The following is a 24,985-nucleotide window of genomic DNA, read 5'->3' as shown; positions in this document are numbered from 1 at the left end:
TCTGCTAGCCATATTGCTTTTTGCGTCAAATTTCGACAAATGCTTAAAAATATTTAGCTCTGGAACTGCTTATGTTACAACTTTGAAACTCGCTGTGCTTAGTGCTACTATGACCTGAAATTGCTATTGCTCAAGAGAAGTGCCTTGGTCATATGATGTGGCAGCCATCTTGCATTTTGCGAAAATATTCAAACATCTTCTCCTAAACCGCTTAGTGCAATGACGCACAATTTTGCACATATGCTCCTTGCAAGGTCCTCTACCAAGTTTGTTCAAACTGCGATTTTTCCATAATCAACATGGCTGCTTTGAGACATTAACCTTTTTATCGCCATTTAATTGCGTAATTTTGCACTTTATACATTAGTTTTACAATATTTAACGATATTACAGTGTAATAGACACATGATTACACATAGTCATAACCCTTAAAGACAATATTGCAGTTAAAATTTGCATTGCGCAATCACCTTTGTGAACTAAAACATTTTCAAATTTTCATGAAACTTCTGCATATTGTAGATGTCTATAGTGAGCATTAGTATGTGCAATTTGAAAGCCATACATTGCATAGCTTGGTGGCCATTTTGTTTCGTATGCGCCATTTTTAAAAACTATAAAAATCTTCTTCTCCGAAACCGCTTATGGGAGAGACTTGAAATTTTGTTTATAGAGTTATCTTGTGACTAACATTCAGATTTGTTCAAGAGAAGTTGATACGTCATGTGGTTTGGCAGCCATTTTGAATTGTTCAAAATTGCTTAATGATATATTTAAATTCATAATAAAACAAAAACCTTTTTACAAAAATGCTTTATTTCTGCCAAGTTTATTGACATCTATAGTGAGCACTATTGTGCATAATATAGAGGCTGTATATCTTACGATCGGGCAGCCATCTTGGTTTACGCGAAAATTTCAAAACTGTGTTTTCTTTTCAACCGCTTATTTTAAAACTGTGAAATTTGCTGTATAACCATATATTGTCACCTAGAGTTACATTTGTTCATGTTGAAAGTATAGGTCATATGGTGTGGCAGCCATTTTAAAAAACGCAAACATTTCGAAAATGTGTTTTTTTTCCAAATGCTTATGTTAGAACTGTAAACAGTTGTTATATAGCTTTATTTTGTGACATAACTACTTATATGGCATTGCAAATATAATGCGCTGGCCACCTCTATTGCTGCTTGCAGCTATATTTTATTTTTATTATTATTATTTTTTTGGTATTTGCAAATGTTTGTGTTGATTTATGCTCAATATTTAAAATGTAATAATAGGATTTTTAAAATAAATTGCTACTGACATAAATAAAGAGATACATTACTACAAATATTATATTTACAAAATACCTATACAAAAAACTATGCAGAATACTTTATTTACCAAATGGCAATATGTAGCGTGATTTAAGTTTACACATAAATTATTTCTACTTAACATAAATAAATTGTATACATTTGTTATATATACTATATTAACAATACATACACTTTTGAAGATTTGAGGTAATGGGTTTGCTGTTCTATATATATTTATTTATCTTACAATGTACAAAATCCTAATTTTAGTCAGAATCATCACTGCTGAAATAGGAACTGTCACAACATTCTGCAGTATAAAGAAATTTATGAACGCTTGGATTCAGCCGAGGTACCCAGTGCCTTGGAACTAAGTATGTTGAGAGGTTGAAAAGATCCACAAATACTTTGTACCTGTCACTAAGTAAAAAAAAAGGAGAGACAGAAATGTTGAATAGTTAATTAATCTTGTTAGATTTATTAGTGGTTGTCATTTTCTGTATACATATACTAAAATTAGGAATTATTAATCATTTATATTTCAAAACCAATTAGTATTAACTCACGTTAAAATAGAGCAATGTTAGCAAAATATGATACATTTTTATCTCTTGACTTTATATAATTATGGCCTTCTTATGTCTAGATGGTACTAGAATTAGGACAGTAAAACATTTAGGGACAGATTTCAAGTGGATTGCTATTTAGCGCTAATTGCACTATAAACTAAAGTTTTTGCGTGCGTAGTGTTGCGCTGGTAAAAAGTAAAGTTGAAAGTAAAAAGTTATATTAATAATTTGTATGAGATGGTTTTATTATAAGTGTAACTGTAGCTTGTAATATATTATTGATGTGTTTTGTGACACTTTTTTTTGTTTCACGAAACAGTTAACCACAGCTCTTACCTGACGATCATTAACTTAAATTGCGCTCAAGCAATCCCATTAACTTTTAACTTGTAATATCAACACAATTTAACCTGCATGCAAACGATCACGAAAACCGGATATTGATTGTGTGCAAACGTTTGCGCTCCACTCGTAATCTGGCCCTTACTCTAAAATGCAAGCTTTACAGTGGGGACATATATAGACTGGAAGGAAAAGTACATAGGACTATCCATTTTATTTTTTCTTTATATGAAGGCAAAGTTTCAGATGCTAACTTTATGGGAATAAAAGATCACATAAGCAGGTACAAAGACACGCTTTAAATTACAATAAAACATATCTGGTCTGTTATATACAGTATGTTGATTATAACTGCATAGTTTAATGGAGATGCTTTATCTTACCTTACAGTTGAGCGTAAGTACTGATAACCTGATGAGCCTCCTGTGCCAGCTTTGCTGCCAATCATTCGATGCACCATGCACACATGATTATCTATGGAGATTATGGATTTTGTAAAGGTTTATTTCTTACTTTTCAGAAAAGATTTTTTGGAAATGTAAAAGTGAATGAATAATCTGACTTAATTCGGTTTCTCTCCTCTAGGTTTTATTATCTGGCTAATCTAGTAACTAGTTTACTGCCTATAGCAGGACTGCAAGTAAAAATTCTGTATGTTTTTATACTTGGCATTTGTATTCAAAGTTAATCATAAAATTGGCAAAAATTTTACATTACAAAAAAGACTTAAAGGGACATTCCAGTCAAATCTTGAATCCATGTGGTATACATGTATTAGCAAAAATGCTTCTAATTAAAGATATAGCTATTTCAAAGGTGTATTTAAGTATGCACCATGCACTAGCATTTTAAACATAGCACTTGTGCAGAGAGACTAAGGTGCTTGTACCATCTGGTAATGACACAATTTATTAATTGCTGACATGATACAAGTCCCACTTGCGCTCTGAGCAGCTGCAGTATTTAAAATGCTGGTACACTTAGAATATCTAGCTACAGTATGTACGTGCAGAGAAAAATGTTAACACTAAAACAGTGATAACTTAATAGAAGCATTTCTCCTAATATATGTATATTACAAATATGTTTCTAATCAAGGATGTAATTCATATATAATTTTAGTTTATTTTTCTAATTCAATCAAGGAATCTTTTCATGGATTAGAATGTCTTAGAACTTTTTAAAGGATTAAATGCTGATTGCAGCAGGCTAACCACTTGTCCCTTGCAAATTGTAAGAATGAGATTTTTTTTTTCTCCACTCCATTGTTTCAGGCCAGACTGACCATAGGGCATACAGGAAAAATGTCCAGTGGGCCGGCCTCTTTTATCGGCCTTGCTGATATATACGACCCTCTCTTAATATGGATAACCTTAGGAAAGCTGTTAAAATCTGTCTATTTTGTAAAACAGAAAGAACATTTTCTGTCTGGCTGTGAGGTGCTGCAGGACGAGAGATCTGGTGTATTATGGCTAACAAGCTGACAGAGGTCTAACTGATGTGAGTTGCTCCTCTTTTAAATGTCTGGGCCTATTTTGTGGTCCCCGTCCAGTTCTGTGAGTGTATAGATAAACTACAAATGATTTCAAACACTGACATTTGTGCAACGTTGGTAAAAAAATAAATAAAAAACACATCTGTGTAATGACTGGAATATCAATAAAACTTACATCTCCATTTAGTCATCAAAGTGTCTATTTCCATAAGAGAATTGAGAAGTTGGAATGGAACCTGAAACCGTGGTTCTTCCCTTGGGAAAAAAAGAAAGAAAGAATAAATTGTTACATGAACTTAGAATCTTGACGTTTCAGTCATGAAATAAAGAAAAACAATATAATTTACTCTGTATTTACCTGTAGAAGTAGATCATTAAAGCCCCTTTTAGCGCTTTATAAGACAGCCGCCTATCTCCTGCAAAACATTCAAAATTGTGTATCTGATTTTATTCATTCTTTGGAACACTATAATTTTTCATGTACATAGTGAAATAGTTAATATTTCTTTTTTTTAGGCTTCAACAAGTATAATAGTGACTAAATAATAACTGAACACTACCCTTGGAACCTAAACTTTCTAGCAACTCATCAGCAACTACTTAAGTATTCAGTTTCTTTTTTTTTAACAACTGTCAAAATGCTGATTTAATTTGATTTGTTTTATAAGTAGATGTTGGTATTTATTCACAGCAAGCAATATTTTGGCCATTATGATATGGGTTTTACTGGGGGTCATCCAGTTTAATTAGTTTTCTTGTAAATTTAACAGATAACATGACTTAAATTGATTACAGCAAATCTCCAACATGTTTCCTTACATGAGCCCAGACTCCCTTTCCACTCATATAGTTTCCTAACTTACCAATTAGATAAGCTAGTGGGCATTTGATAATTCACTGAGAGCCCTCCGTCAGTATTAAAGGGACATTAAACACTTTGAGATAGTAATATAAAATGATAAATCATATATATAGAAAAAAACTTTGCAATATACTTTCATTATTTATTTTGTACCCTTTTCATGTAATTTCATTCTTAAATTGTGAGCTTTTCAGTTCCTGTTAGAAATGGAAGTGCAGAACACTGTTATATTCCACGCAGCGATTGGCTGCAAACTTTAGTGATCTATTTATAACTGTTATAACTTTACACTTATTTTGTCAATATTTAAACAGCTAATTAACCTTTTAAACATATATCTACATGTTCTTCTTAGACTAATCTTTTCTTTGAATGCATCAGTCCATGTAGCATTTAATTAGTGTTTAATGTCCCTTTAATAAAAAACAGCATAAATCATCATTATTTTGCTTTTACCTCTAAACAACCACTATAGGGCAAGAAAGGCACACACCACTCAGTAGCAACAGTATGCTTCTGTACAATGTGCAATATGGATATAGACTATTAAAGAAGTGCAATTATTGGCATTGTTAAAGTGAATATCAAACCTATACCAAGCTTTGGGATATAACCAGGTTTGTCTGTCAGACACAGGTGACATGAATGGATTTTGATGGAATTTAAAAATTTCCACCATGCTATTGTGATTGCACAGTGCAGTTTAATGTCCCATAAAACGTGTCCAATATTTGATCTTTACAAGATTCATATATTAAGTCAAAGCTTACAAAAATATATTTTTATAGATAACTGAAAACTGTCAACTGTAAATCCAGATTAATCAAATTGTACATTTTAAATTACAAAATCAATGCAATAAAATAATAATCAATAATGCAATAAAAGACTAAGGTTAACACAGTTTAAAAAATCTGATTTTAAAAATTAAGAATATGCTTCTCATTAAAATGTTTTATTAAAAAGTAACTGAGTTATCAGTAAATGTTAGCTATCCCTGTTTGTTTAGTTTAATTCAGAGAAGATTACTAAATGCAAAGGTCACCAGCAACTTTAAAGGAAATTGTCATCCAATGGTTTAACAAATGACCCTAAGATTAGAAGGGTGGATTTGCTGTTATCTGTAAAGCAAATGGTTCTTGAATTGGGAGTACTGATAAGCTAAATATTTTTGTTATCTTTAATCAGTCATTTTTTTCTTGTGGGGCAAAGAAATAATTTTCCCAATTGATTTTATTTAATCTATGCATGATTTCATCGCAGCATCTCTCTGGGTGGGTGATATCCAGAAAAAAATTTTTGTAGATATTTTGGGGTCTTGGGAAGGCAATACATGTTATGGATAGAAATCAAGGAATTTTTTTGACAGATATTTTACGATTTTGGCAGGGTACTACAACTTATAAATAAGAATTGTGGCTTATTTTTCGGAAGCTAAAGAGATACTTTATGATCATAGGGCAAGTTATTATTAGATGCACGGACAAGGTTCACAAATATGGAATGTGTCCGCCTGTCAGTGGATTCTGTACATCTGCTATCTATAGTTATTGACAAGTAAATTTGTGTTCCCCATTGCACCCTGCTCTCACGTGACCAATCATGCAAGAGCAAGGCTTTTTAATCACCCCGAATGAATGAGGTTGGGGTGATTTATCTTCCCACCTCTGAAAGCCGTTTTGGAACCATTGTGGTACAGGCTTGTATGAGTGAACATGAACCACATTGGCTCCAAAGCAGCAAACACATTTGAACCTCAGAAAAGTGTCCACTGTTAATTCAGTTTGGGAAACACCATGCTGGACTACATAAAAAAAAAATAATTGTAAGAAGTCAAGCTGGGTTGTATGATATAACTAACTTGCTTGTTTTGAACTGCAAATACTTTATATAAAAAGTGCTATGTTTTTATTAAAATATGGTATGCGATATAAGAATGTTAGAGCAGGGTTAAATATGACCCTTTAAAATCCAATATCTGTAAATGTATGAGTGTTCTCTTTACAGAACTGTGATATAGACTTTGTCATTATTATATGATTTGGAAAGACGTTCATCTTGGTAATGTTAGCTTCACTTTGGGGTTCAGACCTCATTAAAGCACTGTAACAGTTATACAACTTTATTATACTTGTTAATGTGCCTGTACCAATTCTTAAGGCTATTTCTTTTTTTGTTCAATAAGCAAAACCTTTCTTTAAGAAAGCTATGGAGATAATTGTGCAGGTGCTTAACCTATTTTACCTTTACTAAGAAGATGCTCATGGCGTTTCTCATCAAATAAAGCAACAAACACTTCTTTTTGTTTCTGAAGTTCTGCCAGCTGCTCTTCTTTATCTTCTGAATCTGGCTTAGCCTTTCAAAAAGATGGACAATTAATTTACAAATCCCTAGTAACATAGAAACATAGTAGATGAGGTTGAAAGAAGACAGAACTCCCTCGAGTTCAACCTATACAGATCCTACCTGATTTACAATCAAAGTTCCAATTGAGCTTAATCCCATTAAAAAGGTGACCCATTTAAAGGGACATTATACACTAGATTTTTCTTTGCATAAATGTTTTGTAGATGTTCCATTTATATAGCCCATCTGGGTGTATTTTTTTTTTTTTTTTTAAAAATGCATAGTTTTGCTTATTTTTCTATAACATTGTGCTGATTCTCAGACTCCTAATCAAGCCCCAACGTTTTAGATGTATACAGACTTCAGACTGCTTCTGTTTGTATAATGGGTCTTTTCATATGAAGGGTAGGGGGAGGTACTGCTATCAGCTCCTTTCAGTCTGTGTCCCAAGCTTATCTCATTAACAGTGTTAAATTGGGAGCTTCTAAGTAAGTTTTTTTTTTAAATGTTTTAAATTGGATTTTTATATCAGTATCTGTGCGTATTATTCTTTATAGTAGTGTATTACATGCAGTTAAATAAAAATTGGTGTCTTTTGCCCCTTTAACACAATCTCTCATATCCCTGAATTCTATATCTAGACAGAAATGTATCTAAGCCATTTTTAAATTAATCTAAGGTATTGGCATTCACTACCTTCTTAGCAATGAGCTCCACAATTTGATTGCTCTACAGTAAAAAAAATGTTTCTGTTGCTGGAGATTAAGGGGCCGAATTATCAAGGGCCGAATAGGCCTGAATACCACTGTTTCCACGCGAGCCTTCAGGGTCGCCGGAAACAGGAGTTAAGTAGCAGCGGTCTTAAGACCACTGCTCCTTAACTCATCCACCGCCTCTGAGGCTGCGGACATCAATCCACCCGATTGTATATGATCGGTGGATTGACAACCCCCTGCTAGCGGTCGTTTGGCAGTGAATCTGCAGAGGGTGGCATTGCACAAGCAGTTCACTAGAACTGCTTGTGCAATGTTAAATGCAGACAGAGTATACTGTCGGAATTCATCGATGTCTGGCGGACATGATATGCTACAGCATATCATGTCCGCCAGACATTGATAAATCGGCCCCTATATCTCCTTTCCTCCAGCCTTAAATTGTGACCTCTTGTTACAAGCAATTTCCTTGAAATTTCTGTTTTTTCTTTGAAAGTTCATTCTGATTAATTTTTTTTAGGACTTTAACATATGCCTAGTAATCAATAATGCACCATTTAAGGTACTGTAGATTGTGCACAGTGGTGTTGAATTAAATATCTACATCAAAAGAGGTATCATATAATTATAATCAGAATGCACATTGCTATTAAATACAAAGGGCCACATTACGAATGCAGCGCAAACAAGATCGGGGTAAAGCAATATTAAGCTATTTTTTTTTTTTAACTTTGCTATTGAACCGTAATGATGCTCCTCAATTAGCAAATGTGTAATAGCTAAATTGACGCTAAACACTAAATACATTTCATGTTCCTCCCTCTAATCATGGGTGCTGCCATTTTGGAACCTAGGTTACACTGCAGGTATCTGAAGGACAGTTGCTGCACATGTGCAAACAGGTCAGCACTGGAATGTAATTAAAGGGACAGTCTACACCAGAATGTTTGTTTTAAAAGATAGATACTCCCTTTATTACCCATTCCCTAGTTTTGCATAACCAACACAGTTATATAAATACACTTTTTACCTCTGTGATTATCTTGTATCTAAGCCTCTGCAAACTGCCCCCTTATTTCAGTTCTTTTGACAGACTTGCATTTTAGCCAATCAGAGCTGGCTCACCTGAACTCCATGTGCGTGAGCACAGGGTTATCTATATGACACACATAAACTAACACCCTCTAGTGGTGAAAAACTGTCAAAATGCCCTGAGAGAAGAGGCGGCCTTCAAGGCTTTAGAAATTAGCATATGAACCTCCTAGGTTTAAATTTCAACTAAGAATACCAATAGAACAAAGCAAAATTGGTGATAAAAGTAAATTAGAAAATTGTTTAAAATAACATTCTCTATCTGAATCATGAAAATTTATTTTGGTCTGGACTGTCCCTTTAAAGATAGATTTCAACATGTTGACACTCAAGACTACAGAGAGGTAGGGATTAGCCTTAATACTATAATACTTATAAAATGAGTTTATTGCCCCATAAAGAAGAAAAAATATTAAATGATAAGCAGAAAGAAAAAAGAGACCTGTGCATTTGTACGACGCATATAAAGCACATTATTGCACTTGCTTGAGCCACAGCAATAGTATATCTGCCAAGTCAAGATTTGATAAATCATTATTTTGGTGGTATTGAGTATTTAGCCATATAAAAATATTATGTATATTCAATAACGTTACCTTTGCTGCAGAAAGTTCTTCATCAAGTCCTTGGAATATATTAACTTGAAACTTTCCCCAGAAATTGAAACCCGCTTCTTCCAGTCCAGGTGTCCTTTCCAGCCATGCCTTAATATAAATGGTGGAATGAAATCCAAATTATGTAAAAAAAAATATGTAACAGAGCCATATAGTTTAAAGGCAATTACTAGGCATTTTATTAAATGTGTGTAAATAAATTAATTATCCAATGTAAATGTATTATAACTTTAAACATTATGCGAACATTTATTATGTTTCACACCTTTATTAAGTGTAACATTTGCAATACAAAATACCAAATAAATTTGTGTTCCGGAGTAAAAGGAAGTCTTATTTTTGGAAGAAATGTGATAAATATTTGGTAAAGTAATATTATATAGAAGTATCATATTCCAATAATAAACCTCCAAAGATAGAATTTAAATAAAATGTATGTTTATAACCCAAGGGAACTCATCTGAATATTTTAAAAAAAGAAAATTATTCATATATATATATATATATATATATATATATATATACTGTATGTATATATGTGTATATATATATATATATATATATATATATATATATATATATATAAAACGCAACCCTAAAAGTAAATCTGTCCTCCTGGGTCAACGGTCTGGGTGCAAACATGAGATGAATAGAGCACCAAACGAAAGCACTCTCAGGTCTTGTTAAAAGTGGGTCATAAACCAATGTTTATTGATGTTTCGGGGTTCACACAGACTCCTTCATCAGACTTGAGAGTGCTTTTGTTTGTTGCTATATATATATATATATATATATATATATATATATATATATATATAATATATATGAGAAAGAGAGACCAACTCCATAACTCCATTACCTGTACTAATCCCAAAAGTGTCGGCTCTTCCTCAGATTTCAGAAGCACTTCATTCTCCTTTCCTTTGAAGTTGTCACGGTAATGCCTTCTATTATATGGAACTCTCAAACTTTCCGGGACACCGATTTTATTCTCCAATAACCGAAACTGCAAACTCTGAAACCCAGAGGCTGGAGACAAGTACTCCCTTTGAAAGGTAGAAACATGACCCTTATAATTATGCTGTTTTAGTCTAGGCTACATATGTCAAACTCGTTTATAATGATTTAAGACATATGTTTTAAATTGCTGACTTGTATCAACTAGTTTACCTTATATGAACTGTTAAACATGCTTACATTCCTTTCATTATAGAGTATATGCCATAACCCATCTAACACAAAATCATTGCTTATGTATTAATACACGTTTATAATAAAGGAAAAAGGATTATGTGATCACTCTTCAGACTGAGCCAGTTATATTTCTGAATGTTATAAAATATGTTAATGAAAGGATACAAATGGAATACAACTTAAAGAAAAGCAAACGTCTTTTTAGAATTATGCAGTTTTGAAAAGTTCAAAAACTATTTTGATCCAAAATTAAAGGAATCAAATGTGCATATTTTTTTTTTTTTAGAAAATATTTGTTTGTGCCTCAACCAGATCCCACCTATGAATTTTTTGTTCAATAAAGCTCTAAGTATACAAGCTTGTGGCCAACAAAACCATGTTATACATCAGTATTTATAGTCAGCAGGCCAGATAGAATTATGGAAATATAAGATGAAATAAACCAAACCTTAGTGACAAAACAGAACAAATTATAAACATTAACCATGTAATAATGGGCTACTGTTATAGTCTTCTAGAGACATCTCATTCCTTAGAGCATGTAATTTTATCACTATTGAGCAAGCAAATCTATGTATTTAAACCCCTCAAAGCGGTTAAATACATAGGAAAAGTGCCACTCTGGAGCCTCGGAGACAATCAGCAGCGCTAGTTGCACAGCTGGGTTGGGTTAGCTGCAGTTTCTGTTTAGGTTTAGCAGTTGTCTGCTCTAATGATCATGTTATTTTTTATTATAATAGCCCTTAAGTATCAGGGTTTATGACATAAAACCATTTTAAAACAAATGCAGTACTACCCTGTGAGATACATTAAACTATTGTATAACTAAAAGTTTCTTGCCATTAGTTTGCTTGGAGATTGGTAGCCACACACAAGAATAAAAAGCAGTACTGATTTTTGTGTCTCTGTTTTTTACTGTTCAAATAACTTGTTTACTTAATCTAAACTATCATTAAATGTCCTGTTAGATTTGTATAGGTTGAACTTGATAGGCTTCTGTCTATTTTCATCTTCATCTACTATGTTACTATGTTATACATACTGCAGAGTATACCATTTATGAGAAAATGGTCCTTTATGTTTATTTTTTATTTTAAATAACTGATATTGTTTATTAAAACCTGGGAGATTAATCAGTGTTATTATATTCGGTTTGCCTAGCTTTTCTACAGAGAAAACACTTGTTACTCATATGTTCAGTATAGGTGGTGATACAGCAGATAAAAGTAGTTATTTCAAATAACAAAAAAAAGGTAAAAGGGTTGTTTGCAAACAATTAAATATACTCCAGCAGGTAAAATGGATCATCAGTAACACATTAAAGTGGAGATAATGGGGCCTATTTAACAAATGTCTGTCCGACTTGATCCGATCAGCGGATCATGTCCGACAGACATCGCTGAATGCGGAGAGCAATACGCTCTCCGCATTCAGCATTGCACCAACAGCAATGCTGAACTGCTGGTGCAATGCCGCCCCTGCAGATTTGTGGCCAATCGGCCGCCAGCAGGGGTGTCAATCAACCCGATCGTATTCGATAGGGTTGATTTCACGCTATCTCTGTCCGCCTCTTCAGAGCAGGTGGACAGGTTATGGAGCAGCGGTCTTTAGACCGCTGCTTCATAACTGTTGTTTCTGGCGAGTCTGAAGGCTCACCAGAAACATGGACCTTCAAGTTCCATACTGAGCTTAATGGGCCCCAATGAGTACAATGTCCCTTTAAAAAGATCTTTATAATGATAGCTTGTAATGTATTATCATCTCAAGCAGTTTCACTTATAACTTCTTTATTGCAATTTTTTCTTCCTCTTTCTTTTTCATGGATTAGAATTTTGGTTTTATTGATTTTGTGGTAAAAATAAAGCTCTTGTCACTATTTATATTTAGAACCTTTTATATAAAACAGCTGTTTACAACAGCAGCAGAGTGTGAGCGTCATCCTCAGATACCATGATGTCATAATTATAAATATCCTATCAGCAAATGAAACTAACTATGGTGCTTCAGTTATAGCATTTCCAAACATTATCACCTGAAGTCAAAAAAGTCCATTGCTGTCATTGTTTCCAAAACTGAAAATTGTTCCACTAGTAATTTCAAGATAATTGATATCCGGTGAATTCGTGTCACAACCTTAAGCATGTTTCTTTCATCTCTCACCTGAAAAAAGTAATAAATGAATTGATTTGCAAATGTTTAATATTTTGATATATATTATTTAAATTAATACTAATAATTCTTGTATTTAATACAGAATATATATATATATATATATTTATATATATATATATATATTTGGGATTTTTAGCAAGAGTTAGGTCACTATCTTCATTGTAATATAAATGACAATTTTACTTACATGTCCATTTTGAAAAATTTCCCGGACTGAATCCAATTCCCACAGAATCTGTTTGAACCAAAGTTCATAGGCTGAAAGTGAAATGAGCAACATGCGCAATTATGAAAAGTTTGAAGTTATTTAATGTGAACTAATTCTTTATTTCTAAGCTAGTGTGCTCATGTGGATAATACCAGACTGGTTTCTTTGTGGGCTTCATTTATAAAGCTGCAAATGAGTACTTGAGAGCCTGCAAGCACAAGTTAAGCAGCTGCGGTCATAAGACCACTGCTTCCTAACCTCTCCTCATCATAGCAGGTGAGTTAAATAACCCCAAACTCATCTGATCGGGATGATTGACAACCCCTGCGGTTTCGCAATTCATTTTCCAAGAACATGGGTGATATTCTATGTCGCGCAGGGGGGGGGGGGGGGGACAGGTTCCTTGCCTGGAAACATTGTCCACCATTAGTCTTTACCCAAGACAAACATGATTACTTTAGAGATCATCCTGGAGTCATTTGATGATCATCAAGCTACTTTAGAGTCATTTGCACATCCTCAGACATCATCTGGCTTGTAAAGTCATCAGCTAAGGTAACAAATTCTGGGTGATGACTTCAGAATGATTTGCAGATTAACTTACTGATTACTTCACAAGCATGAACAGCCAGTGAATGACTCTAAAGTCATCTCATTTAAATATTTCATCCTGAAAATGGAACATGGCAATCCCAGATGTTCAGTTCGGCCTTCATTAGGCCTTGTCAGTGAGGTCATATTGACACATATAAAATAAATTACTCAAAGCTGTATCACAATATATTTAAATGCATTTCTGTTTAAAGGGATAGCATCTACTGCACTTAAAGGGACATAAAAGTCAAAATGTAACTTTATTGATTCCAACAGAGTATGTAATTTTAATAGACATCAATTTATTTATTTTCTCTAATTGTCATTGAAAGCTTTACTAGAGGCAGCAATGCACTACTGGGAGTTAGCTGCGGATTATTGTCTACGTGTAGATGCCTCTTGTTATTGGCCAGCTAGATCTGATCAGTAGGTATGGGCAGAATTTTTTGATCTGGCATTTGTTTAATAAACAAACACCAAACATGGTCTCATGCAGCTGTATTCAGCTATTTTCAGTGTCAGATTTATTTGTGTAATAGTGTAAAACCCAATTATATGGATTTGCATAGCTATTTGTGTGTTGCAATATTACACAAATACATTTAGCGCTGAAAATAGGTGAATACTGCTGCCTGTGGCATATTTGGCAAATGCTTAGTAAAAACATGATGAATAATGAAATTCTGCCTATGCCTAGTGATCGACTAACTCCCAGTAGCGCATTGCTTCTCTGGTTATGATTATTACTATATGTTTAAACACTTTGGCCTAGATTTGGAGTTTGGCGGTAGCCGTGAAAACCAGCGTTAGAGGCTCCTAACGCTGGTTTTAGGCTACCGCTGGTATTTGGAGTCAGTCAAAAAAGGGTCTAACGCTCACTTTTCAGCCGTGACTTTTCCATACCGCAGATCCCCTTACGTCAATTGTGTATCCTATCTTTTCAATGGGATCTTTCTAACTCCGGTATTTAGAGTCGTGGCTGAAGTGAGCGTTAGAAATCTAACGACATAACTCCAGCCGCAGAAAAAAGTCAGTAGTTAAGAGCGTTCTGGGCTAACGCCGGTTCATAAAGCTCTTAACTACTGTGCCCTAAAGTACACTAACACCCATAAACTACCTATGTACCCCTAAACCGAGGTCCCCCCACATCGCCGACACTCGATTATATTTTTTTAACCCCTAATCTGCCGACCGCCACCTACGTTATACTTATGTACCCCTAATCTGCTGCCCCTAACACCGCCGACCCCTATATTATATTTATTAACCCCTAACCTGCCCCCCACAACGTCGCCGCCAGCTACCTACAATAATTAACCCCTAATCTGCCGACCGCAAAGAGCCGCCACCTACATTATAGCTATGTACCCCTAATCTGCTGCCCCTAACACTGCCGACCCCTATATTATATTTATTAACCCCTAATCTGCCCCCCTCAACGTCGCCTCCACCTGCCTACACTTATTAACCCCTAATCTGCCGAGTGGACCGCACCGCTACTATAATAAAGTTATTAACCCCTAATCCGCCTCACTAACCCTATAATAAATAGTATTAACCCCTAATCTGCCCTCCCTAACATCGCCGACACCTAACTTCAATTATTAACCCCTAATCTGCCGACTGGAGCTCACCGCTATTCTAATAAATGTATTAACCCCTAAAGCTAAGTCTAACCCTAACACTAACACCCCCCTAAATTAAATATAATTTTAATCTAACGAAATTAATTAACTCTTCTTAAATAAATTATTCCTATTTAAAGCTAAACACTTACCTGTAAAATAAATCCTAATATAGCTACAATATAAATTATATTTATATTATAGCTATTTTAGGATTAATATTTATTTTACAGGTAACTTTGTATTTATTTTAACCAGGTACAATAGCTATTAATTAGTAAAGAACTATTTAATAGCTAAAATAGTTAAAATAATTACAAATTTACCTGTAAAATAAATCCTAACCTAAGTTACAATTAAACCTAACACTACACTATCAATAAATTAATTAAATAAAATACCTATAATTATCTACAATTAAACCTAACACTACACTATCAATAAATAAATTAAATACAATTCCTACAAATAAATACAATGAAATAAAATAACTAAAGTACAAAAAATAAAAAAGAACTAAGTTACAAAAAATAAAAAAATATTTACAAACATTAGAAAAATAATACAACAATTTTAAACTAATTACACCTACTCTAAGCCCCCTAATAAAATAACAAAGACCCCCAAAATAAAAAAAGGCCCTACCCTATTCTAAATTACTAAAGTTCAAAGCTCTTTTACCTTACCAGCCCTGAACAGGGCCCTTTGCGGGGCATGCCCCAAGAAATTCAGCTCTTTTGCCTGTAAAAAAAAACATACAATACCACCCCCCAACATTACAGCCCATCACCCACATACCCCTAATCTAACCCAAACCCCCCTTAAATAAACCTAACACTAAGCCCCTGAAGATCTCCCTACCTTGAGTCGTCTTCACCCAGCCAAGCCAAATTCTTCATCCAAGCGGAGCAAGAAGAGGTCCTCCATCCGGTAGAAGTCTTCATCCAAGCGGGGCAAGAAGAGGTCCTCCATCCGGTAGAAGTCTTCATCCAAGCGGGGCGGAAGAGGTTTTCCATCCGATTGAAGTCTTCATCCAAGCGGCATCTTCTATCGTCATCCATCCGGAGCGGAGCGGCAGAATCCTGAAGACCTCCGACGTGGAACATCCATCCTGGCCGATGACTGAACGACAAATGACGGTTCCTTTAAATGATGTCATCCAAGATGGCGTCCCTCGAATTCCGATTGGCTGATAGGATTCTATCAGCCAATCGGAATTAAGGTAGGAATATTCTGATTGGCTGATGGAATCAGCAAATCGGAATCAAGTTCAATCCGATTGGCTGATCCAATCAGCCAATCAGATTGAGCTCGCATTCTATTGGCTGTTCCGATCAGCCAATAGAATGCCAGCTCAATCTGATTGGCTGATTGGATCAGCCAATCGGATTGAACTTGATTCTGATTGGCTGACTCCATCAGCCAATCAGAATTTTCCTACCTTAATTCCGATTGGCTGATAGAATCCTATCAGCCAATCGGAATTTGAGGGACGCCATCTTGGATGACGTCATTTAAAGGAACCGTCATTCGTCGTTCAGTCGTCGGCCAGGATGGATGTTTCGCGTCGGAGGTCTTCAGGATGCTGCCGCTCCGCTCCGGATGGATGACGATAGAAGATGCCGCTTGGATGAAGACTTCAATCGGATGGAAGACCTCTTCTGCCCCGCTTGGATGAAGACTTCTACCGGATGGAGGACCTCTTCTTGCTCCGCTTGGATGAAGAATTTGGCTCGGCTGGGTGAAGACGACTCAAGGTAGGGAGATTTTCAGGGGCTTAGTGGTATGTTTATTTAAGGGGGGTTTGGGTTAGATTAGGGGTATGTGGGTGGTGGGTTGTAATGTTGGGGGGTGGGGTATTGTATGTTTTTTTTACAGGCAAAAGAGCTGAACTTCTTGGGGCATGCCCCGCAAAGGGCCCTGTTCAGGGCTGGTAAGGTAAAAGAGCTTTGAACTTTAGTAATTTAGAATAGGGTAGGGCATTTTTTTATTTTGGGGGGCTTTGTTATTTTATCAGGGGGCTTAGAGTAGGTGTAATTAGTTTAAAATTGTTATAATATATTTCTAATGTTTGTAAATATTTTTTTTATTTTTTGTAACTTAGTTCTTTTTTATTTTTTGTACTTTAGTTAGTTTATTTCATTGTATTTATTTGTTGGAATTGTATTTAATTTATTTATTGATAGTGTAGTGTTAGGTTTAATTGTAGATAATTATAGGTATTTTATTTAATTAATTTATTGATAGTGTAGTGTTAGGTTTAATTGTAACTTAGGTTAGGATTTATTTTACAGGTAAATTTGTAATTATTTTAACTATTTTAGCTATTAAATAGTTCTTAACTATTTAATAGCTATTGTACCTGGTTAAAATAAATACAAAGTTACCTGTAAAATAAATATTAATCATAAAATAGCTATAATATCATTATAATTTATATTGTAGCTATATTAGGATTTATTTTACAGGTAAGTGTTTAGCTTTAAATAGGAATAATTTATTTAAGAAGAGTTAATTAATTTTGTTAGATTAAAATTATATTTAACTTAGGGGGGTGTTAGTGTTAGAGTTAGACTTAGCTTTAGGGGTTAATACATTTATTAGAATAGCGGTGAGCTCCAGTCTGCAGATTAGGGGTTAATAATTGAAGTTAGGTGTCGGCGATGTTAGGGAGGGCAGATTAGGGGTTAATACTATTTATTATAGGGTTAGTGAGGCGGATTAGGGGTTAATAACTTTATAATAATAGCGGTGCGGTCCGCTCGGCAGATTAGGGGTTAATAAGTGTAGGCAGGTGGAGGCGACGTTGTGGGGGGCAGATTAGGGGTTAATAAATATAATATAGGGGTCGGCGGTGTTAGGGGCAGCAGATTAGGGGTACATAGGGATAATGTAAGTAGCGGCGGTTTATGGAGCGGCAGATTAGGGGTTAAAAATAATATACAGGGGTCAGCGATAGCGGGGGCGGCAGAATAGGGGTTAATAAGTGTAAGGTTAGGGGTGTTTAGACTCGGGGTACATGTTAGAATGTTAGGTGCAGACGTAGGAAGTGTTTCCCCATAGGAAACAATGGGGCTGCGTTAGGAGCTGAACGAGGCTTTTTTGCAGGTGTTAGGTTTTTTTTCAGCTCAAACAGCCCCATTGTTTCCTATGGGGGAATCGTGCACGAGCACGTTTTTGAGGCTGGCCGCGTCCGTAAGCAACTCTGGTATCGAGAGTTGAAGTTGCGTTAAATATGCTCTATGCTCCTTTTTTGGAGCCTAACGCAGCCATTCTGTGGACTCTCAATACCAGAGTTATTTTAAAGGTGCGGCCAGAAAAAAGCCAGCGTTAGATACGCGGGTCCTTACCAACAAAACTCTAAATCTAGCCGTTTGCTTGGTTAATCTCCATTTTAAAGCATATCTAATTTGATTATTGTACAAATGCTTTTATGTGAATATGTGTTTAGCCCAAAAGGGATAAACACATAGTTAAAGTATGATAAGGAGCAGCAATAAATGGCAAATAAGCATTTTTCGGATTGGCTTGATTAGACTGTCCCTGTTTAATTAATTCACCTCCTTTTTTACGCAACTATATCTTTAAGCATTACAAAAAACATTGCTTTGGAGGGAGAGGAAGAAAATTTTATGAATTATTTTATAATTATTTAATTTTTAAATGTTTATTGCTTTGCAATGAAGAATCTCTACTTTAATTACAATGACAAAAAACATCAACAAGAACGGTAGGAAGTTTAATGTGGTCAGAATAACTAAACTGTATTTCAGTGTAGTTTCTCGTTATGTGAGTGTCTCTCTCACAATGGACCTTTCTATTGCTTATACCAGTGTAGTAAAGCAGAAAACCATTTTGAAGTGGCAAGCCTCATTTGATGCAGCATGTTGTAGAGAACCTAAAATGCTAACATTAGTTTGATTCAATGTCACAATAAACTTGTTTGGAAAATAATATGGGCCAGATTACAAGTGGGGCGCTAACAGATTTGTACAAGCGATATTGAGTTTTAACGGCTGTTTGCACACATCTGATGTAATGGGCACATTACAAGTTGAAAGTAAAGGTGATGGCTTGAGCGCAATTGAATTTAACGTGGGTCAGGATAGCGCAACCTCACAGCTCTAGTTAACTGCTTAACGAAACAAAAAAGTGTCACAAAACACATCACAAATACATTAAAAGGTACAGTTACACTCATAATAACACTATCTAATAAAAATTATTTAAACAAATGATGCACAAAAAAGTTATAAGGGCTCAAAGAGGTGAGGTCTCAGGTATTAGGAAAAAAAACATAGAGATACATAGATATACATGTATAAATATGTATATATATATAAATATATATTTATATATGTGTACATATGTATTTATGTATTGATATGTGTATATATGTATTTACAGACATATATACACATGTAAACACATACAAACATATACATATAAAGATATATATATATATATATATATATATATATATATATATATATATATATATATATATATATATATATATAAAGTGCATTGGAGTCCTTTGCAGTTAAGTAGATTAATCATATTTATGCAATATTTATATTTAATAAAGTGCTATACTATGTATTTACTGTAAATATTTCAGATTCTATTGTTCTGCAAATAGCAGAATGTGTTCTATGTATTTATAAATTGATATTTATATATATATGTATATAATTATATATATAAATATATACATATATATATATATATATATATATATATATATATATATATATATATATATATATTGTAACAAAATACCATCAGATATATGTGAAAATATTTATTTAAGAATAAACAGAACATATTCTGCTGTCTGAAAAACATTGGAATGTGAAATATTAATATCGGGTCAGTGCACTTGAGAATATGCAGGTTTGCGCACAAGTAGGGTGTTAGTTTTTTCCAGTTGTTCTGCTCCATTGACTTCTATTGGGGAATACATTAATGTGGTTGCAATATTTTAAGTTCGGCTTTTTGCGTGCATCGGGTTAGCACGCAAGCTAAAGCTTATACTTTCAACTCACAATATGAGCACTACCTAACGTGCAAAAAGCTAACTTCTAGCAGAGTTAGCGTGCGAGCAATAGCAATAAACACCCATATATAGGCAGATATATGGGTGTTTTAAAGGGAGTAAAGAAAGAATTTATTTCCTAAGTTTATCAATTGCTAATGATCAGTTAAAAGCTTATGTTCTAAGGACTTTGTGTTTCCTCTGGGAAGACAATCTGTATAAATTATTTTACAATTATTAATCTATAAAGTTCACAGAAGCGCAAATGTGAAATTTTTTTTAAAAAAAAAATCAAGAATGGAAGTAGCTATTAAAAAATCCTCAAAATAAGCAGATACAAATGAGGTTAACAGCACATTTACCAAAGTGTATTTATATTGCTTTGGATAACTCACCCTGGTGGGTAACAATAAAAAGATGTTCATCATGAATTTTATTTCCCTTCTTTTCACTTTGTAGCTCTTGAGCATCTAATATTTTATCAAGCTGAAAGAAATGACATCACAGACTCACTGGCATATCGTATTCAGACATGCACGCTCTCTAGACAGGTACTACATTTTATAAAAACTGAAAAAACAGACATTACAGTAATATTTTATTTATTATTTCTTAATATTGTGTGCAGTAATAGTGCATTGAAAATAAACCCATCAACCTGAAATACAGGTATTTATGTCACAGATTGAGGGCCAGATTACAAGTGGAGCTCTAACAGTTGCGCACAAGCGAAAAGTTTATTGTGGGTGTTTCCGTGCATCAAGTTTTTCACTCGCTTTATTAAAAGTTGGAAGTAAACGCGATCACTTGAGTGCAATGGAAGTTAATGCTCTTCGGTATATCACAACCTCAGAACTCTGGTTAACTGTTTTGCGAAACAAAAAGTGTCACAAAACACATCAAAGATACATTACAAAGTACAAGTACACTCATAGTAACACTATCTGATAAAAAGGATTTAAAAAAAATGGAACAAAAATTATATATATATTTATGTATTTACACGTGTATATATGTATTTACAGACATATATACACATATAAACACATAAATACATATGTACACATATATAGACATTTGCAGTCAAGCCCTTTGCAGTCAAGTAGATGAAAACATGTAAAAGCATATTTATGCAATATTTATCCTATAAAATAAAAGGCCAAGTGTGTTTGTCCGAAACTGTCATGCGCAGTAGAGACAGCACGAGGACAAACACACCTGGCCTTACCTGACATGCTGTTTGCGGTGGTGGGGCGAAAGTGGTCGTGGCCGGGCGGGAGCGTGGGCGTGGTCGGTGGGAGCGTGGCGTGGCCGGGTATTGTAGGGACATGGTCGATCATGGCGGGGGGGCTTGGTCGGGCGCGGTCAGCGCAAGAGAGAGGGGAGAGAAATAGAAAGAGAGAGGTTGAGACAAAAAGAGATAGGAAAGAGCTAAAGAGAGGGGGAAGAGCAGAAGACAGGGGAAAGAGCAGAAGAGAGGGGGGAGAGAGCAAAATAGAGGGGAAAGAGCAAAATAGAGGGGAAAGAGCAAAATAGAGGGAAGAGAGTGAAAAAGAGAGGGAGAGAGAGAGAGCAAAAGAGAGGGGGAGAGAGAAAATAAGAGGGGGAAAGAGAGAGAGCAAAAGAGAGGGGAAGAGAGAGAGCAAAAGAGGGGGGAGAGAGAGCAAAAGAAGAGAGGGGGATAGAGGGGGGGGGGAGAGAGAGCAAAAGAGAGGGGGGAGAGCGCAATAGAAAGGGGAAGAGAGAGAGAGCAAAAGAGAGGGATGGAGAAAGAGCAAAAGAGAGGAGAAAGAGCAAAACAGAGGGGGGAGAGAGTGCAAAAGAGAGGGGAAAGAGCAAAATAGAGGGAAGAGAGAGAAAAAGAGAGGGGGAGAGAGAGCAAAAGAGAGGGGGGAGAGAGAGAAAAAGAGAGGAGGAGAGAGAAAGCAAAATAAAGGGATGGAGAGAGAGAGCAAAAGAGAGGGGGGAAAGGGGGGGATAGAGAGAGCAAAATAGAGGGGGGAGAGAGAGAGAGCAAAAGAGAGGGATGGAAAGAGAGAGCAAAAAAAGGGGAGAGAGACAGAGCAAAACAGAGGGGGGAGAGAGAGAGCAAAAGAGAGGGATGGAAAGAGAGACCAAAAAAAGGGAGAGAGACAGAGCAAAAGAGAGGGAGGGGAGAGAGAGAGTGTGCAAAAGAGAGGGGGAGAGAGCGCAAAAGAGAGGGGGGAGAGAGAGCACAAAAGAGAGGGGGAGAGAGAGAGCACAACAGAGAAGGGGAGAGAGAGTGCAAAAGAGAGGGGAAGAGAGAGCGCGCAAAAGATGGGGGTTAGAGAGAGCGCAAAAGAGAGAGAGAAAACGTAAAAGAGAGGGTGAGAGAGAGAGCATAAAAGAGAGGGGGAGAGAGAGCAAAAGAGAGGGGGGGAGACAAAGCAAAAGAGATGGGGAGAGAGGGAGCAAAAGAGAGGGGGGAGATAGAGAGCAAAATAGAGGTGGAGCGAGAGAGAGCGCAAAAGAGAGTGGAGAGAGCACAAAAGAGAGGGGGAGAGAAAGCAAAAGATAGGGGGGAGAGAGAGAGCAAAAGAGAGGGGGAGAGAGAGCAAAAGAGAGGAGGGAGAGAGAGTAAACGAGAGGTGGAGCGAGAGAGAGCGTAAATGAGAGGGGGGAGAGAGCGCAAAAGAGAGGGGGCGAGAGCACAAAAGAGAGGGGGAGAGAGAGAGCAAGGAGTGGTACCGCCAAAAATGGCCCGTGTAAACGGGCATTAGGACTAATATTTAATAAAGTGTTATACTGTGTATTTATTGTAAATATTTCCCATTCTAATGTTCTGCACATAGCAGAGCGTGTTCTATGTACATATATATATATATAACTGTATATATCTATACTTATATATAATCATGCATATATATATATATATATATATAGGTATACATATATATAGAAAAATACCTTTAGATATATATAGTAATATGTATTTAAGAATAAACAGAACATTTTCTGCCATCTGAAAAACATTGGACTGTGAAATATTAATATTTTCATGTCAGGTTAGCGCACTAGAGAATATGTGATCGTGTTTGCGCAAGAGTAGGGTGTTAGTTTTTTTTTCTCCATTGGCTTCTATGGGGGAATACGTTAACACGTGCGATATTCTAACTTCTGCTTTTGATGAGCGTTGGGTTAGCGTACAAGCAAAAATCGCTTACTTTCAACTTGTAATACAAGCATAAAAATTTACTTCTAGCAGAGTGAGCACTCGAGCGGGATCGTTACATACCGCTCCACTTGTAATCTGGCTAACATATTATAAGATTTTTGTAATTTGGCTAACATATTATAACATTTTTATATCCACTTATATACTCTACTTTTCAATTTAGAATGGGTGGCAACTCTATTTAAGAGTACGTGCTAAAATTGCCAATTTTGTTGTTTGTTTTTTTAAACTAATTTGATAGTCCACGGAACCAAAGGGACATTTATGTATTTTTTTTTATATACATCCATACTAAATATAATTAAACAATTAACGCTCAATTGCTGATCTACAATATGAATTTCTAGGGAAATGTATATGTGTGTTTATATATATATATATATATATATATATATATATAAAATATTTTATACATAATAATCCAATGTCTACACCTCATGCAGCACATCGACCTATGTTTTTAAGTATGGCAGTAGACCTGTGTCATAGTACCAGCATATAGCACATAGCTATAAAGAGTCACATAAGTTGTAAGACACATTCGGTTGAAGTGTTTTTCTGACAGATGCGCCCTAATTGTAATGGCTAAATAATGCGCTTCATTGAAAAATTTGTAAACTTTTTACATTATTGAAATTTAAATCTTTCCAATGCTCAGTGGTGGTTCTAGGGGGCACATGAGGAGTTCAAAATTCGTGTAGCTCCCCTTATTCCGAAAGATATCAACAGCCATAAATGTACATGTTCCCAGCAGGGACAAGGAGATAAGTAACTGGGGTAAAACAGGTATTTTAATAAGCAAAGCATGACTAAGTTATTGAAAATGATAACATCCCATCAGTAGCAAACTAAAGCCATAAAATAAAATAATCTCCCCTGCTAATGCTGTGATGACTAAAGACTTTCGGTGGCTTTTGTGAAGTTAAAGGAACACTCTAGTGTTAAAATTAAATGCATTAATCATTTTAATGTTTTGTTTTTTCCAAAATCTCTTCTCTTACGTATAGTCAAAGTTGCTCTTATGGAACGCCCCTTTCTACTTCAGATAAAAGTAGAGCCAGTGATTGGTACATACACAAGTATTCCTGAATTTCATTACACTCAGCTGTAGGAGCACAACTTTGACTTTACATTGTGAAACAAATGAATTTGTTAAATAAAAAAATAGAGCATTTTAATTTTGCACTTGAATGTCCTTTTAAAGTCAAAATTGACATAATGTTATTAACATATATATTTATATATAAGTGTTTATAACTTACTTGTAGATAATCACCATATATTAGTCCACCTTTACTAGCTTTGTTTATTCCGTCTTGTGAATGTTCATCATTGTTTTTATCTTCCAGCGAAAGCTGATTAAAGCTAAATCAGAAAAATAACATGATATGTATAGTTACAATATTCATATAAAAACCTAAAAATAGTTCAACTTAAAATTACAATATATTTTACTTATATATACAGTACATATATATATATATATATATATATATATATATATATATATATATACTGTACATATATATAGTATTTACTTACTTGTATTTTCTTCCCATAAAAGGACAGCCACTCATGGTTTATGCTGGATAATATACTAGAATGACACCACTGACCTCCC

General features: G+C 35.0%; 1 protein-coding gene across 1 annotated transcript; it reads right to left on the bottom strand.

Moving 5' to 3' along the window:
- Positions 1-935: 935 nt before the first annotated feature.
- On the bottom strand, positions 936-24,985 carry TDO2 (tryptophan 2,3-dioxygenase). The gene is made up of 12 exons (XM_053703769.1): positions 24,907-24,985; positions 24,627-24,729; positions 20,564-20,654; positions 12,891-12,961; positions 12,564-12,691; positions 10,197-10,383; positions 9,320-9,427; positions 6,817-6,928; positions 4,069-4,126; positions 3,886-3,965; positions 2,599-2,689; positions 936-1,724 (listed from the first exon to the last, which is right to left on the bottom strand). Exons 1-12 carry the CDS (start codon positions 24,939-24,941, stop codon positions 1,571-1,573), a joined length of 1,218 nt encoding a protein of 405 aa, XP_053559744.1. The 5' UTR covers positions 24,942-24,985; the 3' UTR covers positions 936-1,570.

This window comes from Bombina bombina, chromosome 2, assembly GCF_027579735.1.
Source record: "Bombina bombina isolate aBomBom1 chromosome 2, aBomBom1.pri, whole genome shotgun sequence".
NCBI lineage: Eukaryota > Metazoa > Chordata > Amphibia > Anura > Bombinatoridae > Bombina > Bombina bombina.
The sequence above is the reverse complement of the archived record's forward strand: the minus strand, read 5'-3'. Positions and strand labels throughout refer to the sequence as shown.

What these genes read in the sequence shown, in the direction of transcription:
- TDO2 (XM_053703769.1), bottom strand. Translation starts at nt 24,941, where the DNA reads ATGAGTGGCTGTCCTTTTATGGGAAGAAAATACAA. An exon ending in TTTATGGGAAGAAAATACAA is followed by an intron (nt 24,730 to 24,906) that starts GTAAGTAAATAC and finishes TTTCTGATTTAG; the next exon opens with CTTTAATCAGCTTTCGCTGG. An exon ending in TTTTATTGTTACCCACCAGG is followed by an intron (nt 12,962 to 20,563) that starts GTGAGTTATCCA and finishes TTTCACTTTCAG; the next exon opens with CCTATGAACTTTGGTTCAAA.